General features: G+C 60.7%; 1 protein-coding gene across 7 annotated transcripts; it reads left to right on the forward strand.

Moving 5' to 3' along the window:
• The first annotated feature begins 312 nt into the window (after window positions 1–312).
• On the forward strand, window positions 313–18461 carry LOC102446217 (uncharacterized). Of its 7 annotated transcripts, XM_089781691.1 has the most exons (6): window positions 4881–5114; window positions 9982–11115; window positions 11535–11648; window positions 12646–12840; window positions 14159–14347; window positions 15499–18461. In XM_089781691.1, the coding sequence occupies exons 2-5, from the start codon at window positions 9987–9989 to the stop codon at window positions 14305–14307; spliced, it is 1587 nt and encodes a 528-aa protein (XP_089637817.1). In that variant the 5' UTR covers window positions 4881–5114; window positions 9982–9986; the 3' UTR covers window positions 14308–14347; window positions 15499–18461. The 7 variants fall into 7 exon arrangements, with proteins under 7 accessions (XP_089637820.1, XP_089637818.1, XP_089637817.1 ...); XM_089781694.1 differs by lacking the exon at window positions 4881–5114 and adding an exon at window positions 313–516 and having other exon boundaries at window positions 14159–18461; XM_089781692.1 differs by lacking the exon at window positions 14159–14347 and having other exon boundaries at window positions 4872–5114; window positions 14507–18461.
• The last annotated feature ends 383 nt before the right edge of the window (window positions 18462–18844 follow it).

Genomic DNA, 18844 nt, shown 5'->3' on the forward strand with positions numbered 1-18844 from the left:
CAGCGTCCCCACAGCAGTGGGAGGGGAACGGCAGGTGCTGGGGGGCCCTTTTGTTCCATCAGCACAGCCAGACACTGACACTGGCAAAGGCTTCCCCGGGGATCTAGCCACGCAGACCTGGGCCGCTGGCTCCCCGCGTGGCCACATCTCCAGCACCTCGCCACCGGAGGGAGCAGGGCTTGGAGCGCAGAGCCTCCCTGGCAGGAAACAGGACATCCAGGCTTCTAAAATTAGCTCTCCTCCGGCGAGGGGCTTTGGAAAGGCCCGGGGGAGGCTCTTTCCTGAATGCAGCTAGAAGTGCCGAGTGCAGCAGCTTTCCTCCGCAGCGGGAACCGGCCAAGACGTTAGCAGGGTCAGAGGCGCGCAGAAACATCTGGCTGCAGAGAGCACGCTGGGTGAACACAGTGTACCCTGCCTACGTCCAGCAAAACTGCTCGGGAACCAGCTGGGACCCCACCCAGCCTGCCACCCCTCCATCCACATCTGCAGAGAAACAGCGACACCTCGTGGCACACGGTCAGTACGACACCACGTTGTATGGCCTTGAATTTTCCCCATGGCTCTAGGGCAGGCTGGGGAGCAGACAACCAGAAAGCAGCTGCCCGCTAGGATCCAGTTCTGGGCACTACAGTTCAGGGAAGATGTGGAGAAATTGGAGAAGGTCCAGAGCAGAGCAACGAGAACAATGGAAGGTCGAGAGAACAGGAGCCAGGAGGGAAGAACTGGGCTTGTTTAGTTTAGAAAAGAGGAGGCTGAGAGGGGACCTGGCAGCAGTTTTCAGGGATCTAAAAGGGTGTCACAAGCAGGAGGGAGAAATATTGTTCTGCTTGGCCTCTGAGGACAGGACAAGACGCAAGGGGCTTAAACTGCAGCAGGGGAGGCTGAGGTTGGACATTAGGAAACACTTCCTGCCTGTGCGGGTGGTAACACTGGAATCAATTGCCAGGGGAGGCTGTGGACTCTCCAACCCTGGAGATATTTAAGAGCAGGTTGGACAGACACTTGTCAGGGATGATCCCAGACGGTGCTGGGTCTTGCCGTGGGGCAGGGGACTGGACTCGATGACTCTCGAGGTCCCTTCCGGTTCTGGGGTTCTGTGATTCCAAGTCAAACCCTGGAGTGACTCTGCCCTCCCTGGTCCGTTTCTGCTACAGAACCGAGGGGCCCATTACGCTGACACCCTGGGGAAATGTCCAAACCAGCATGATGATCTAGGGCGTGCTGTTTGCACCGGCCTTTGGTAAATTGCACTGAGGCTGGAGACTTGGGGTGTGTCTAGACTACATGCCTCCGTCGACGGAGGCATGTAGATTAGCCAGATCGGCAGAGGGAAATGAAGCCGCGATTAAAATAATCGCGGCTTCATTTAAATTTAAATGGCTGCCCCGCTCTGCCGATCAGCTGTTTGTCGGCAGATCGGGGCAGTCTGGACGCGACGCGCCGACAAAGAAGCCTTTCTTGATCGGCACAGGTATGCCTCGTGAAACCAGGTTTACCTGTGCCGATCAAGAAAGGCTTCTTTGTCGGCGCGTCGCGTCCAGACTGCCCCGATCTGCCGACAAACAGCTGATCGGCAGAGCGGGGCAGCCATTTAAATTTAAATGAAGCCGCGATTATTTTAATCGCGGCTTCATTTCCCTCTGCCGATCTGGCTAATCTACATGCCTCCGTTGACGGAGGCATGTAGTTTAGACGTACCCTTGGTGACATCACTGTGCCCAGAGATGAGAAAGGCACGGCTCGCCCGTGGAGACAGAAATTGATGGCGGGCAGAGGGGGAGAAGAACTCCGTGGATGCCACATCAGCCAGGCTTCCATGGAGAACTATGAAAGGGGCCCAAAGCACCTTCAGCTGAGGTCTCAGTGTGACATAGTGGGGGTACCTTGCTGGTTGCTATGCTGGGCAGTGGGTTGTGAGTGACCTCCACTGGGCAGGGGATGAGTCATTATGCAAGGGGGCTTCGAACCTGTCCGACCAGTGATCTCCCAGGGAGCGGAACGAAGGGGAGTGGAGCCCTGGCTGGGGGCAGGGCTGGAAGTGAGTGAGTTAGGTTTCTGGCTGGAATCATGGAGGAAGCAGCCTAGGGAAAGGGGCTGGGATTTAGGGGTCCAGTCTCCCCCATCTCAAGGGGGACTGAGGCATCCTAGGCCTGCCCTGGAACCAGATTCCATCTGTGCTGTGCTGTATCCTGGAGAAGCAATAAACTCCCTCTGTTCTACCGGCTGGTGGAGTCTGTCCGTGCCACTACAGGGGTGCAGGAGACGGGGGACCCCAACACGCCACCATGCTCAGTGATTCTCTTTGCTAGCACGGCAGGCAGGGGACCGTGTGTCCTTGTGCAGGGGCTCCCAGAAAGCAGCATTTAGTCCAGTTGTTTCCCCAGATTTAGCCTGGAGGTGCAGCCAGAGAGCAGAGCCAGGAACAGACAGCAGGCTGGGCCAGCGTGACGTAGTGGGGCGACCTTGCTAGGGCGGTGGCAACCTCTGCTGTTTAACAGAGTCATTATGCAAAGGGGGCTCCAAACCTGTCTGACCAGCTACCCCCCATGGAGAGGAACAAAGGAAGGTGGATGCCGCCCTGGCTGGGGGCAGGGATGGAAGAGAGTTAGTTAGTTTCTGTCTGGGAGCATGGAGGAAGCAGCCTCAGCAACAGGCTGGGGGGTTTAGAAGCCGAGACCCCCCCCCATATCAAGGGGGGCTGAGGCACCCTAGGCCTGCCCTGTAACCTGGTGACATCTGTGCTGTGCTGAATACTGGGGAGGCAATACACTCCCTCTGTTCTACCGGCTGGGGGAGTCTGTTCGTGCCCTTTCGGGGGTGCAGGAGGCGGGGGACCCCAACGCACCGTCACACTGTTTCCCCAGATTTAGCCTGGAGGTGCAGCCAGAGAGCAGAGCCAGGAACAGACAGCAGGCTGGGCCAGCGTCTGATCTCCCCAAGGATTTCCCCCACCTGGCTTGTCATGGTGCCACTCTGAGGCGCCGGGGGAGGGGGGCGGACTGTCGCCCTCCCCTACATACAGAGTCAGAATTGCCTGGTGGTCAGTCCTGGTGCTGAATGGCATGTGACTTGGCTGCAGGGGCTAACCTGGATGTGGGGTCAGCCCTGAGCTAGCCAAGAGCACTGGGGTCTGTTGTGAGGTGCACAGGAATCACCAGCCCCACCCACAGCCTGGCCCAGCCAGCCAGGAACCCATCGCTAACCCTGGTCGCTATCAGCTGCTTCCCAGGAAGGGGCCAGACAGCCTCAGGGGACAGTTCTGCATAAGCAGCCACTGGGGATGTTCCTTCCCAATCCACTGTATGGGCTAGTCTCTACGGTGCCACAGGACTGCTCCTGGATCTTAAAGTTACAGACTAAAATGGCTCCCCTAAGGCTTCTCAGCAATAACATTAGCTCACTCACGCCCTCAAGCACAAGAGTCTATGCTCTACTTCACAAGGCTTTTCAGAAATCCCACCAGACGTGAGGACATAGATATCTCATCCTCCAGAGCTCATTGGTGTAGTGTGGCAGTGAGTTCCACAGGTTAGCTGTCTACTAGGTCACAACAGCCTACAGGTAACCATTTGCGCTGCTTGACAATACTCCCATGGGTTAGGCATTCACAGCTCTTCAGATGCTGACTGGTGCAAGATTTACACACAGAGAAGTTTCATACAATCCTACTCTTAGTGGGGTAGGGATCTTTCCAGCACCACAGAAGAATGGCCCTGTGGGATGAGCCCAATGGGCCATCTAGCCCATTTAGACAGTGGCCAACACAAAATGCTCTAGAGGGAACAGAGAGCAGGACGATCAAGTGATCCATCCCCCGTCATCCAGTGCCACCATCAGAGCTAGGTCCACCCAGAGCATACTGTGGCAACCTGAGCTTCTTGGCTAACGGCCATTGATGAACTCAGCTAACTTTCCTTTTAAGCCAGTTTCTCCCGCCTTTAACACCCCCATTTTCACATTAAGAACCAAGAATGGGACCATCCAGCTGACTTACACAGGGACTTCTGCTGTTACACAGATCTGGGTTTCTCCCACTGGTTTATGTCCACTCCCACTCATCTGAGGAAGTGGGCTTTACCCACGAAATCTTGGGATTCTAAGGTGCCATGGGACCACTCGTTCTTTCAGCCCAGTTCTGCTTGTGGCCTTCCAGTGCCCTGTGGCAGTGAGTTCCATGGGTTGGCTGTGCACTGCATGTGGAGGTGCTGCCTGTTTGTTGTAACTCTGCTAACTGCATGAGGCCTAGTGCTTGTGTGTGGGGGGGGGGGCGTGAAGAGCTACTGGGAGCTGCTCCTACTGCGCTGGCACCTCCTCAGGGTGCATCTGGTTATTAACACCCCACACGGCCTGACGGCCCTGCCTGCCACAGTGCAGCCCAATGGCCCCACTTGTTCCCATGGGCGCTCTCAGGCCCCTGGAGCTGCAGCACCTTCCACTGCGAGCCTGAACCCCGCATACTGACATCCCCCTCCAAACTGACCCTCACAGGCCCCTCCCACTGCGGCTGCAGGAGAACCCAGCTACACCTGGGCCCAATGCAGGGACCCTCAGCCCAGCAGCTTTTCACTTTTCTCTCTCAGCCCTTGTGGTGCGCTCCCTGGACTGCTGCCAAGGCCGGCCTGCAGCGGGCCCCTGCATCCCCCCCCCCAGTAGAGTCCGCGCCCTCGGGCCAGCTCCCCGCTTTCTAGACGCCCCGCCTGCTTCTACCCAGGTGACCTTCATCCCCAATCAAGCCGCCTAGCTCTGCTCCAGGTGCAGCTAATGGCTACCTGGCCTGGGGGGGGGGGGGGGAATCACACGATAAATGGCTCCCCGCCTCGCTGCTCGCGCTTTTCTAACTCGCTCTCCCGCCCCCCCCCTTGCTGGCTTGTTGCTCTTTCCTGGGCTGGAGCCGGCTCCCTGCCCCGCCTCACTGGCGCCGCTCTGCGCCCTGCGCAATTCCCATCGGCCTGGCTGGAGAGGGGGCGACCTGCGGCGCCCATGCGGGGGCCGGGCCGTGGCTTCGCACAGCGCCGCTCCCATCGGTTCTGCGGGTCGCCTGTCTCCACCCCGAGCGGGGCTTGCGGAGGAGCAGCCCTGGCGGGCCGAAGCGCTCTCCGAGCGGGGGCAGCCCGGTGGGTCCGGGGAGGGGCTGCTGGATCCCAGCGGGCCTTGCTCTGCCCGGCTCCGGAGAGCCCCGCGGAGCGCGCCGCGCGGCTTGGAATTCAGCATCCCCGGCGGGTTTTGCGCCGCGTCTGTCGGAGCGGGGGCGGGGGCGGGTCTGCGCTTCACCCTCCCTCCGCCTGGCACCGCAGTCTGACGGGCCGGGCTCGCCTCGGGGCCCCCCGCTCCTGCAGGAGCAGCCAGCGCAGGGCAACGCGCTCCCCGGCGGCTGGCGAGGCTGGGTTGCCACGGAGACACTGGCAGCGCGCTGCGCTCCGCGCCCCAGCGGGCGGGGACGCCTGAGAGCAACAGGCCGGCTCCAACCCGCCTGCCGGGGGGCGCATCAGCCCCTTCCCCGGCCGGGCCTGGAGCTCTCCTGCCGGCAGCGCCGCGGCCCCGGCACGGACCCCTGCGCCACAGCCTGGCCGGCTGCCGCGCCGGCCCCCGGGGGCGCTGAGCCGGGGCGGCGGCCGAGGAGGTGAGCGCCAGCCTCCGGCCGAGCAAGCGCCGCGCCGCGCCGGGGTGGGGATGCTCATTTCAGGCCTTGCAGCCGCCGCTCCGGGTGAGCAGATGCGCCCCGCGCGCACCCAGCAGGCGGCCTGGCCCGTGTCCGCGGGGCAGGTCTAGAGCAAGGCACCGGTGTGCGGGCCAATAGTGCAGCCAGGGCGCGTGTTTACAGTGGGGGGTCCATGGATCTGCCCCCGGGGGGAGGGGAGAAGGGACCTGACCCAGCGGGCGTTAGTGACCTCACTCGCTTTCTGCTCCGCCCCTGGGGTCAGTGGCTGAGGGGACTGTGGCAAGCCCACCGGAATGGCAGATATTGAAAGGCGGGGAAGGAGCAGGACAAACTCCCTGCACACTGGGCCGCCCAGCAGGTGCTGGCAGTGAGTCCGTGCATGTGGGTTTGAGCACCCGGTCAGCTGCGCCCCTCGCCACGGGCAGCAACCGAGCCCAGGAGAGCCGACAGCTTTGCAGGGCCCCAGGGCACGTGGGGAGAGGGGCCGGCTTCATGCTCCCTGAAGGGACTGGGCTTGGGGTAGAAAGGGCAGAGCTGGGCAGCCAGCCCTTGGCCCCGCCCGGACCGCAGCGTGGGCCCCTTGGCCCCGCCCGGACCGCAGCGTGGGCCCCTTGGCCCTGCCCGGACCGCAGCGTGGCCCCCTCGGCCCCGCCCGGACTGCAGCGTGGCCCCCTTGGCCCCGCCCGGACTGCAGCGTGGCCCCCTTGGCCCCGCCCGGACCGCAGCGTGGCCCCCTTGGCCCCGCCCGGACCGCAGCGTGGCCCCCTTGGCCCCGCCCGGACCGCAGCGTGGCCCCCTTGGCCCCGCCCGGACCGCAGCGTGGGCCCCTTGGCCCCGCCCGGACCGCAGCGTGGGCCCCTTGGCCCCGCCCGGACCGCAGCGTGGGCCCCTTGGCCCCGCCCGGACCGCAGCGTGGCCCCCTTGGCCCCGCCCGGACCGCAGCGTGGCCCCCTTGGCCCCGCCCGGACCGCAGCGTGGCCCCCTTGGCCCCGCCCGGACCGCAGCGTGGCCCCCTTGGCCCCGCCCGGACCGCAGCGTGGCCCCCTTGGCCCCGCCCGGACCGCAGCGTGGCCCCCTTGGCCCCGCCCGGACCGCAGCGTGGCCCCCTTGGCCCCGCCCGGACCGCAGCGTGGCCCCCTTGGCCCCGCCCGGACCGCAGCGTGGCCCCCTTGGCCCCGCCCGGACCGCAGCGTGGCCCCCTTGGCCCCGCCCGGACCGCAGCGTGGCCCCCTTGGCCCTGCCCGGACCGCAGCGTGGCCCCCTTGGCCCGCCCGGACCGCAGCGTGGCCCCCTTGGCCCGCCCGGACCGCAGCGTGGCCCCCTTGGCCCGCCCGGACCGCAGCGTGGCCCCCTTGGCCCCGCCCGGACCGCAGCGTGGCCCCCTTGGCCCCGCCCGGACCGCAGCGTGGCCCCCTTGGCCCCGCCCGGACCGCAGCGTGGCCCCCTTGGCCCCGCCCGGACCGCAGCGTGGCCCCCTTGGCCCGCCCGGACCGCAGCGTGGCCCCCTTGGCCCCGCCCGGACCGCAGCGTGGCCCCCTTGGCCCCGCCCGGACCGCAGCGTGGCCCCCTTGGCCCCGCCCGGACCGCAGCGTGGCCCCCTTGGCCCCGCCCGGACCGCAGCGTGGGTCCCTTGGCCCTGCCCGCACTGCTGTGGCCCCCTTGGCCCTGCCCGGACCGCAGCGTGGCCCCCTTGGCCCTGCCCGGACCGCAGCGTGGCCCCCTTGGCCCTGCCCGGACCGCAGCGTGGCCCCCTTGGCCCTGCCCGGACCGCAGCGTGGCCCCCTTGGCCCTGCCCGGACCGCAGCGTGGCCCCCTTGGCCCCCCCGGACCGCAGCGTGGCCCCCTTGGCCCCGCCTGGACTGCAGCGTGGGTCCCTTGGCCCTTGACTCCACCTGGACTGCGGCATCTCCCCCTCGACCCTACCCGGACCTCAGTGTGCCCCCCTTCAGCCCACATTGCTGCCTGGAGCACCTTGCACAGCACGCCAGCAGCAGTTTAAAGGCCCAGGGCTGTGCAGACCACTGCTGCTACCACGGCAAGCCCCAGCCCCTTTTGAATTGCCAGGCCCCAGGGCAGTTGTCCCCTTTGCTTCCCCCTCAGGAGGCCTGTTTGGCCCCTGCCTTCCTGGCACGGTGAGCAGAGCCAAGGCCCAGATGGGCCGTGGAGACCGAGCACACCTCTCGCCCTATCCACGCTCTCTGCAGGGCAGGACGCGGGTTGCCACGGTCAGGCTATGTATTACAATGGTAGGGCTACCCCGTGTCTCCTAAGTGACTTGCCACGGGACATCAGAACAGGTGCGTGTTAGAGATGAGGGGCTCTAATATTTATTTCATTTTCTTTCTTTTCTAGAGGACTACGTCTACACTGGCATGATTTTCCGCAAATGCTTTTAACAGAAAGTTTTCAGTTAAAAGCCTTTTCGGAACAGAGTGTCTAGATTGGCAGGATGCTTTTCCCAAAAGCACTTTTGCAGAAAAGCGTCCATGGCCAATCTAGACGCACTTTTCCACAAAAAAGCCCTGATCGCCATTTTCACGATTGGGGCTTTTTTGCGGGAAAACAAATCTGAGCTGTCTACACTGGCCCTTTTGCACAAAAGTTCTGTGCAAAAGGACTTTTGCCCGAATGGGAGCAGCATAGTATTTCTGCAAGAACACTGACAATCCTACATGAGATGGTCAGTGCTTTTGCGGAAATTCAAGCAGCCAGTGTAGACAGCTGGCAAGTTTTTCCGGAAAAGCGGCTGATTTTCCAGAAAAACTGGCCAGTCTAGACACAGCCTAGGAGTTGCATACAATGCTCCTGCCAGCTAATTGCTAAGTTATCTGCCAAAAATCACCCTAGTTCTCCAGTGCCTTAGTAGCCCTAGAAAGAGATGATATGTGTGGAGGGGAGGGGGTGAATGGGATTGGTCAGCCCTAGTTTGATGCTCAGTAACCCTGCTGTAGCTGCTGTCCTCAGTCTGCCCCCCCATGCTCTTACTCTCTTCCACCCCTCCCGATATGTACAGGTCACACACACACACACCCCCAACCAAAATCTGAAATGGTGCCCCTGCTTACCCCAGGTCAACCCCAGACACTTGCAACCGACCCTATTGTAAACTGTACAGAAGTATCAAGTGGGGAAACGGAGACGGAGCTTGATCCTGCCTTGAGGGCGGGGGGCTGGACTCGATGACCTCTCGAGGTCCCTTCCAGTCCTATTATTCTATGATTCCTATTATTCTATGAAACCAGGAGAGCTATTTCCAAGGTTAAAGCAGGTAAACAGAGCGACGCGACTGACACAATCTGACATTTCAAAAGGGAATACAAGGTTCTGAAATAAGCGAGCTCTGGGGTCCTTTAGAGCTAACCCAGACAAAGCACTGGTGATCTTTTGCTTATGCCTAGTCAACCTTGCCCCTCAGATGCCGAGAAACAGAGACAATCCGTTCCTTCTCCCTGGGGCTCTTAGCCCCTTCCTGCACTGAGCTGCAAACAGCAGAGGAGAGAATTCAGCTGGCATGGCTCATCTTTGGGTGTGGGGTAGAACAACAGAGACTTCTGTCCTCTCTCATGCCCCACACTAGACCATCTGGTGTCCCGCTAGTGTTGATGGACCGTTCCTGTTGGGAGATCAGCATCTTACACTAGTGAATGTGCCTCAGCGGTCTGGTGAGCTCACGCTCAGCTGTTCCCTTACAAAGCGGGGTGCAGATGTTCTGAGCGAGAGGGACGCCGGCTGCAACTCACAAGCCCTTCGAAAAAGACTCAGCACATTTATAACCCTGGTGCCTGCTTTACCTGTGCTGGCTCCAGTGGCTCTGCCAGGCATTTGTCACTGTTCCACTGAGACACGGGCCGTCGGCGCAGCTGGCACCTGGCCTGCTGCCATCACAGGCACACTGCAGACTAGCAGCAGTGCCAGCTGCCTACCGCCCCAGCCAACGAGCCCCAGCTCAGCCCTGGAGAGGCCGCCCTTGTGGACGAAGTGTGGCCCATTCGGTCCTTGGCTTTTCAGGGGGGGATTAGTGTCATAGTGGTTTCTGTGATGTAGAGCCCAGCCACTAGACTGGGCCCACAGATCCCTTCATGCAGGCCCACTACGCAGCTGCTGTCAGACAGGCACATCGGTCAGGCCCTCGTGCCCTGCTCCCGATTCACCCCAGAGATGTCGAGGTGAAAGGCTCCGAATCCCGCCCCATCCGCTGTCATCAACACGCCCCCGCGAGTCACATGACTTTGGGTGCCCCTCCCCCGGTCGCGAAACAGAAAGCATGCGGCCTTGCTTGACGTCTCCGACATGGTAACCTGAGGCGTTGCTTCTCCCTCTAGTTCGGATGCTGGTTGCGACGATGGAGAAGTATGAGCAGATGCTAACCATAGGCCGGGGAGCGACTGCCAAGGTCCTCCTGATGAGGGACACAGGGACAAAGAAACTGTTTGCCGTGAAAAAAATCAAGACCGATCCGTCCAAGAAAACGAGGACCAGAGAGGCAGTGCTTCAGGAGGTGACCATCCTGGGCAAACTCACGCACCCCCACATTGTAAGCTGCCACGAGCATTTCTTTGACAAGGAACACATGTTCATCGTCCAGGACTACTGCGACGGCGGCTCCCTGGACGACCACATTAAGCAGAGGAAGGAGGGCTACTTTCCCGAGAGCACCGTCATGGAGTGGTTTGTGCAGCTAGCGATGGCCGTGCAGCACATCCACTCCATGAAGATCCTGCACCGAGATATCAAAACATCCAACGTGTTCCTCACGAAGAAAGGGATGCTGAAACTGGGGGACTTTGGCATCTCGAAGGTCATGAACAGCACCTTGGACATGGCAAGCACTTTTGTGGGCACTCCCTATTACCTGAGCCCCGAGCTCTGCGAGGACGTGCCGTACAGCTCCAAGGCAGACATCTGGGCGCTGGGATGTGTCCTCTTTGAAACGTGTGCCTTGCGGCCGCCCTTCGATGGCATCAGTCTGGTCAGCCTGTTCTACAAGATTGTGCAAGGCCCCTACGCCCCGGTGCCGGAGTGCTTTTCCGAGCCCCTGCACGGCGTGATCCAAGCCATCCTGGAGAAGTGCCCCGCAAAGCGGCCCAGTGCCAGCGGCGTCCTCAACCTCCCGTATGTCCAGCACCACCTCCAGCTTTTCCTTCGTCACCGAGAGTCCCAGCTCTTCAAGCAGCAACATCGGGCAAAGCCCCACGAGGAGGACAGCCCGGATCCCCTCCCTCCCACGCCCCCAAGTCAGACGCTCCCGGCTCACCAAGGGAGGGACGCCTTCCGGCCAAAGTCAGCACCGCCGTACGTCAGCACACGCAGGCCCGAGCTTTCGGAGCCGGAGGAGCTAGACAGAAGCTCAGATTACTCCGAGGACTTTGAGCATGAAAGCGCCTCTTCCACCGAGGAGAACTTAGAAGACGACGTTCCCCTTCCGGGCCTGTCCACGCAGGCCCCACGAGAGAGCGGTAAGAGCTGGGTGCTGGCCACTGCTGCGGAGACTTTCTGCGGCTAGTCCGTCCTGAGCTTCTAACGACAGCAAAATTGGTTCAGACAGCAAGGGGCATCAGAGAGCCACCGGGAAACACTGGGTGGAGGAGGGAGGAAAGGCTCCGGACACCAGGTTCTAGGGAGAGCTCGCCAGGAACACTGGCAGGGGCATTAGGAGCAGGTAGACTCAGATCTCGGGTTAGGAAAGTAGCCCCCCTGGGGACTCCGCCAGGATTTCAGGTCTGCGCCGGGGCCCCAGGCTGGGAGCTGAAGTCTGGACCCAAACCCAGATTTGAATTCTGCATCGCAGGGGCTCTGGTCTCCCCCCGTGTTGTCATAGAAACCGCAGTGCCGTAAGGCTCCGCTCTGCCTAACAGGCCTCTTTCCTTCCTCGCAGGCCAGGCCAGCCCTCCTGACTCACCCCTGAGCACGGATTCACCAGGTACCCTCCCGTGTCCTGTCTGCGCCATCCCGGAAACCCGAGCAGGGACTCCCACCAGGACTGGCCTTGGTCAGAGAATGTGGCCCCGGTGCCAGCGTGTGCCCGCCGTGCTCTGGGGCGCAGCGGGGTTCGCGCCGGGAACAGGCTGGGAAAGAGAAACCGCAGCAAGGGGGGGTCTGGGTGTGCCGGGAATGTCAGGAGACCCCAGCTCAGCTGTGCACCCCCTGGGCACGCCAGAGAGCAGGCAGACCGGGGCAGGTCCCGGGGCTCCTGTTGCTGTGGTCGCGGCCGGTGCCCCAGGCCCTTTAAACCACCCCCAGGCCTCCAGGCGGTGCGGACCAGGCAACACTGAAGTGCTGGTGGGGGGAGACCAGCCCCCAGCTCTGCCCAGGGCCCCAGAGCCAACCCTCCCCGTTGCCCGGGAGTTCTGTCGGCAGCCCTTGTTGGGGGCTCACCCTTCTCTTTCTGAGCACCCCCCGTGCAATAAACCCCCAGCCCATCCGTGCGGCGGCAGCTGCCTCCCTACATGAGACAGCCAGGAGCTGTCAGAGCTCGCCGTGGAGCTAAGTCGCTCGGCTTTGGCTTCAGCCCTGGCTTGTGTGGCTGGAGGCCCGGTACCTCGCAAGCCTAATGCCAGCCATGCGTGGTGGACCCCTGAAACCTGCTCGTGGCCCCGGGCTCCTGGTGGAGAGCCACGGCCATAGCCAGGCAAACGTGCCTAGTGGGGCCCCAGCTAGTCCGGCCATCTCAGGGAGGCCTTGTCCCCCGGCTCTCTGGCTCTGTTGGGGAGGCACGCAGTCCTGGCATGTGTACAGGCCCCCGCCCCCCCCCCCCCCCGTGGCCCTCCCCTGGACAGGGTGGGTCGGAGCCAGGGTGGCGGTGGTACGGGGAGGGGCAGAGCGGAGAGGAGGTGCTGCGTAGGAGCAGAGATGTGCCGGGGGCAGTAAGTGTGCAGCACCTTTGCCATGCAGTGGGTGGGGGGTGGCAGGGGGTGTGCCACGTGGCTCTGTTCTGAGAGCTGCACGAGCCCAGCCTGATGCCCGGGGCTCCCTGCCTCCTGCTGCAGAGGGCAGGGATGAGGTGGAGCTGGCAGATTACCCGGACGATTTCGAGGAGGTGGAGGAGCCCAGCCTGGAGGCGGTGGTGAGCAGTGCCCGCTGCGCCATGCAGGTGCCAGCTGACAATGAGGCGTTCCAGGAGGATCCCCAAGGGCCCGCTGCTCTCTCGGCCTCCCTGAGGACTCTGCGGGAGACATGCACAGGTGAGGTGCCCCGGGCAAGACAGTAAATGCACTCGGGCCTGCTAGTCTTGCCTTCCCGTGCTGCCGGCAGTCTGCCGCGCCGAGGCAACCGGCTCCTGGGCATCTGCCTTGCAGGAGACAAGCTGGGCTGTGACAAAGGGCCCTCAGCTCGGGACAGATTCAGCTTCCCACAGCCTCTCTCCTTCGCACGCACTGTCCCAGAATCCTTTGCAACGTTCCCCATCGGGCAGTGGCATGGGCCCCTTTACCTTCAATACCTGAGTGTTAGCCGGAGGCTCAAGGTGGGCAATAGGAGTGGGGGTGACTCCACCCAGCCCCCCCTGCTACTTTTGGTGCCTTCCGGGGGCTCTGGAGGGGGCCGAAACGCAGCCACTGCTGGGGTGTAAGAGTGCAGTCAGGTAACTGATGAGCAAAAGAGGATTGGTTCATGCTCTGGACTGCACGCGTTCCCTCTCCCACCAGTACAGCTTTAGCAGCCCGGCTCTGGGACCTACCCCTGCTGCAGCTCTGCATTTAGAGTGTGTTCGGAGCCAGGCGGGCAGCCCGGCTCAGTCCTGGCTGGGTCCAGGAGCTCAGGCCCCCCAGGCAGGGGCTGCTGCCACCCCATGCTGCTGTCTCTGTATCAGAGGCAGCTGGTCCGCGAGGGGAGCTGGTTTTTAAACTGGTTCCCCCTGTGGGCCTGCTCCCGCCTGGCCCCCCCAGAGCAGTGCAGCTGTCTGACACAGGGGCAGCAGCGTGGGGGCGGGGGGCTCCTCGGGAGTGGGGCAGGAGCGCACTGGCCCTGGGGACTATAGACTCGTCGAGTACCCGAGGAGCATTCCTGAGGTTACTCGACTATTTGGGTAACCGCTATTTGACATCCCTAGTGACGCGGCCTGCTCCCTGCTGAGTCTGCCAGAGTGGGAGCGGTACCCCCCCCCCCCCCGCATGCATTGAAACCACTGAGCTTCCCGATCGCCCAGGGAGCTCATCGCCGTTACCCCTGTGCAGCGGGGAAGCTGGCGCAGAAGGTTCATCTGGCCCACCCCAGCGGGGCAAAGCAGGGCCCAGAATGCAGCCTGGCTGTTCCGTCCCATCCCCTGGCGTGGCATCCGCTGTCCCTGCCGCCTAAGAGCAGCGGGGGAGAGGAGGGGCGGAGAGAGCTACCTGCAGACATGGCGTGGAGCCAGAGCCGCCACCGACCGGCCATTGGGGAATGGCGGCCGCCAGCCCCTAAGCAGCAGGCTGGGACCAGGCAGGTGCGGTGAGGAGCAAGGGGCCCTGCTCTGCACATTCCCGCAGGGGCCCCTGGACTCACCCGTCTGACGCTTGCCTGCAGGGGAGCCCGATCCGTCCCTGGGCGACCACGTCCCGGCTCAGGCCCAGTTCGCGCCCGAGGATCTGCAGCCTCACTTTGAGCACCGGATGGGCCCTGACCACCTGGAGACCTGCTATCTGCTCCTCAGCTTGGACCAGGAGACAGCCTAGCCCCGGCGGAGCCGTGCCCTGCTGGCGGAATGCAAACAAGGTGGCCTGATGGTCAATGCTGAGTTTTCACTCCATGCTTGGTAGAGACCAGCCAGACCACAGGCCCGTCCAGCCCAGTGCCCTGCTGCCCAGAGCAGCCCGAGGGAGGGAACCCACCAGGGAATCCTCACGCGACCCCTCCCCTGTCGCCCATTCCCAGGTCCAGGGACTCGCCATTGGAGGGCCTTCCTCCACGCGCCCAGAGTAGCGTCAGCACCGCGCCTGCTGGAACCTGCGGGAGGAGAGGTCGGGGCGGGGGAGAAGTTGCTGCAGGAGCTCTGACCAGTGCAAAGCGAGGGCCTCTCTGCTCACATGACAGCTCCATTGGCCTGGGCTTATCTGGCGGCCCAGGCGAGGGGCTGGAGGAAGCAGCACAATAGGAATAAAGGGTTGTGGCGAACGTGAGCAGAATGGCCGGCGCGGAGCCCCGAGGCACATGGCACAAGCAGACGCCTCACTCAGCAGCACTTCCGGGAATCGCCCCAGTCCCTGTCCACATTGTGTCCCAGCCAAAGACCCAGCGACTTCCCAATGCTGCAGGCTCTGGCCACGGCAGCGCTGCCAGACCCCTACCAGCAGGGCCACCTACGGGGGGAATAAAAGGCAGATACTTGCAGGGATTGGCAGCTGGTTCTTGCTGGTACCCCGTACCGGCCTGCTTCCACCTCTGGGGCAGGGTGGGGGTCAGAGGCTGTGCCTGGGGGTTGGTCTTTGTCAGTTCACAGGGCCAGGGCCCAACAGGGTTGTACATTCTCTTCAACACAGAGCCGATTAGGGATAATGCACGTTAGCGAGCTCACGCCACTTCCCAGGCTCACTCTAGCAAGCGAAAGCACCACAGGACAATGGCTAAAGGCGTACAAGGCTCTCTGCAGTGCTCGCGTCCCGCTCCGCTCACCTCGCGCCCGGCCGCAGTGGACGTGGCTCCTGCATGGGGGAATCCTGCTCAGCCCTCGAGGTTGGGGGCCCGGTTGAGACTCATCTAGGGGCGGGTCTCCCCGGGATTTGATGTTAGCTGTTTACTGAGTGTGCGTGAGCGGGCCCGATGCCACTGTTAACGTTCCCACGGGGCTGGCTCTCCGCTAGCAAGCATAGGAAGCTGTGGCCAATGAAGGGCGTCTGATAGCTAACACCTGGGGTTTGTGCTTGCAGGCTACGGATACCAGGCTGTGATACAGCTAGGAAACTTCCATCCCTGCTCTCTGAGGCCTGCAGGCAGGCCTGCCAGCACGTCTCATGACAATCTTGCTGCCAGCTCTGCCCAAGAGACCCTTATTAAGGATTAACAGGGAGCAGGAAAATCCTTAGAAAACAAAATCCTGAAGCAGCATTGCCAATCCCAAGGGTTCAAACATCAGGAGCCAGGCCCCAAATCATGAGCATTTAAAACAACTTCAGACTCTTTTATCTGGAAGCCCAGACACTTCCCTTTTCAGTGAAAGCCAAGAGTCACACTTAGTGTCCCAAATTCCAGAGCCTGGTGGGTTAAAAATACCCACCAAATCACAAGCGTTGAGAATGGCCAACGGGAATTTTTGCAAAGCTCCCTGGCCTTGCTATTCTAAGCATGCTCTGTCAGCAACAGGAATGTTTTCAAACTTGACAATGTCCCTTTGAATCTGAGGCCGCTTTGAAGACCATGCCCGGGGTGCGCAGTTACTGCACTTACCATGAAAATAAAGCTACAGTGCAAACAGAGCTATTGATTACTAACCGTATCCATGCCAGCTTTCCCTAAACAAAGTCTGTAAACTGCTTTGCAGGGGAGCCCAGTTAGTCTGTAACAGGAAAACTTAAAAAACAACCAATGGTCTGGTAGCACTTGATAGACTAACAAAACATGTGGATGGGATCACATGGGCACAGCCCACTTCTTCAGATGACCGGAGTGCTGGAAGTCCAGAACCAAGAATAAATAAGGGAAGAGGGGGAGGAGGAAAAAAATTGGAGGGAGGGAGGGGAGAAGAGGACATTGGATAGATAAGTATCAGAGGGGTAGCTGTGTTAGTCTGAATCTGCAAAAGCGGCGAGCAGTCCTGTGGCACCTCACAGACTAACCGAAGTGTTGGAGCATAAGCTTTCGTGGGCAAAGACCCAGACATGCATCTGCCAAAGAGGGTCTTTGCCCACGAAAGCTTATGCTCCAACACTTCGGTTAGTCTGTGAGGTGCCCCAGGACTCCTCGCTGCTTATTGGGTAGATAAGTTTCACAGGGATCGCAGAGCCAGTCTGTAACAGGAAAACTTAAAAAACAACAAATAGCTAGTAGCACCTTAAAGACTAACTAGTTACCAGCGGTTGGTAAGAGCCATGCGTTTGCACTGGGGAAGGAAGAGGACTAACACCAGATTCTACACAGACATCAAGAACCACTGGCACCTTCATTGTTTGCTGGGCTGATAATGTGCGAGCCATCCAGATATCCCGATTCATACCATTTGCATGAGAGTTAAACTTGTGAAGGAAGTGGGGTTCCAGTCCTCTGTGGATTTGGCTGTAGAATTGGTCTGAAACAAAACAGCAACTTACAGATCCCTTAAGGAGTGTCCAGGGAGGTTGAAGTGTTCCCCGACAGGTTTGTGTGTGTTGCCTTTTTGGAGATCTGATTTGCGTCCGTTAATTCTTCCCCATAGGGACTGCCCAGTTTGTCTAGTATATATCGCAGAGGGGCACTGCTGGCATAGATCACTTTAGTGGATGTGCAGTTAAATGAGCCTCTGACTTGGTGGCTGATGTGCTTGGGGCCAGTGATGAAATCGCAGGTGTAGATGTGTGGGCAGAGTTGGCACCGGGGCTGGTTGCAGGGGTGGGTTCCTGGATGCTTATGATGTAGCGTGGTTCCTGGAAAAGATCTGTTTGAGGTTAGGGGGTTGTCTGTAGGCGAGAATTGGCCTCTAGGAGTGGGGGGTCATTTTCCAGGATAGGGTGTAGATTTTTGATAATGCGTTGGAGGGGTTTAAGCTGTAGGTGGTGACAAGTGGAATTCTGTTGTTTTCTCTTTTGGGCCTGTCTTGAAGTTCATGTCTGGGCACTCTTTTGGCTCTGTGGATCTGTTTTTTCACTTCACCAGGTGGGTATTTTAGTTTTAGGAATCAGGGGTAGCCGTGTTAGTCTGGATCTGTGTGACGGCATGTTGGGGGTCCCCCGTCTCCTGCACCCCGAAATGGCACAAACAGACTGCACCAGCCGGTGGAATAGAGGAAGTTTATTGCCTCTCCAGGATACAGCACAGCACAGATATAATCTGGTCACAGAGCTGGGCTAGGATGCCTCAGGCCCCCTTGAGATGGGGGAGACTGGGCCCCTAAACTCCAGCCCCTTTCCCTAGGCTGTCTCCTCCATGCTTCCAGACAGCAACTAACTAACCTCTTCCAGCCCTGCCCCCCAGCCAGGGCAGCATCCACCTTCCTTTGTTCCTCTCCATGGGGGGTGTCTGGCCACTGGTTTGCATAGTGACTCATCCTGTTTTGCTGGGTCGTGGTACCCACGGCAGCCAGTGGGGGTTACCCCAGAGCCAGCAGCATAGAAACCAGCCAGGTACCCCCACTACGTCACACTAGGCACGGTCGAGAGCTGTTAACAGAGACAGGTAGCAGGAGAGGCTCAGCCAGAGCCGGGCGAGGGAGTAGCAGAGGCTTTCCTTCCAGGCTGAGCTCCATGTGCAGTTTGGAGAGGGCCAGCAATGGGACAGTGGTGGTGACCTGCAAGGGGGGGCCACGTTCTTTCCCGCCCGACGCCAGACGGGCATTCCCTGTGCAAGCTGGCAGCTGTGCTGGAGAAGATTCATGGACGGAAAGGGTGAGAAGCCGCTGAGAATCAGAGAGGTGCTGAGGAGCTCCTAGCCAGCCAGGCTCAGAAGTTCCCAATAGGAAGGAGCTGGCCATCGAGGAGTCCGAGGGAGGAAAGCAGAGAGGAGGCCTGGCCAGGGAGAGATGTCAGTCACCCTGATCCACAAATGGACGCAAGCTTGCGAGCAAGAGGCACAGGCCATGCGCTCTGGCACCCGCCAGCACCCCACCTGGCAAGCCGGGCAGGCCTGGGAACTGCTCAAAGGTTTCATGATGGTTTCTCTGTAATTAGTTTGTGCTGAATAAAAAGTACTTTGCTCCATGGTACCTGGCTCGTCATCCCTGGCTCGTCACCCTGAGCCAGCAGAGCAGCAGGCGCGGTGCAGAAGCCGGCCCTGCTGAGATTGCCACAGGGAATTGTGGGAGTGTGAAAAGGGGCTTTCTGGGAACTCTGCTGAGAGCGTCAAGTCAGGGTGAATTGCTTCGAGACAGGGCTACCGACAGCCCAGGCCTGGGGCTCCTCCACCCGGAGAAACCCCAACCAGCTACAAAGAGCAGCAATTCCCTTACACACTCCAGTTCTCCTGTGCCGCCACTGGCATCCCTTCCTATCCGGAGGAGAGGTAGGGAAAACAATCTCACCAACAAAAAGGTTCTTTGAATCCCAAGGGACCAGCCCCCGTCCCAGCTCAACTTATAACTCAGAATCT

This window comes from Pelodiscus sinensis, chromosome 13 (genome assembly GCF_052426305.1).
Source record: "Pelodiscus sinensis isolate ZL-2025 chromosome 13, ASM5242630v1, whole genome shotgun sequence".
In the NCBI taxonomy this organism is placed as follows: domain Eukaryota; kingdom Metazoa; phylum Chordata; order Testudines; family Trionychidae; genus Pelodiscus; species Pelodiscus sinensis.

What these genes read in the sequence shown, in the direction of transcription:
- LOC102446217 (XM_075896575.2), top strand. Translation starts at nt 5,671, where the DNA reads ATGCTCATTTCAGGCCTTGCAGCCGCCGCTCCGG. An exon ending in GCAGGCCCCACGAGAGAGCG is followed by an intron (nt 11,116 to 11,534) that starts GTAAGAGCTGGG and finishes CCTTCCTCGCAG; the next exon opens with GCCAGGCCAGCCCTCCTGAC. An exon ending in TCTGCGGGAGACATGCACAG is followed by an intron (nt 12,841 to 14,158) that starts GTGAGGTGCCCC and finishes GCTTGCCTGCAG; the next exon opens with GGGAGCCCGATCCGTCCCTG.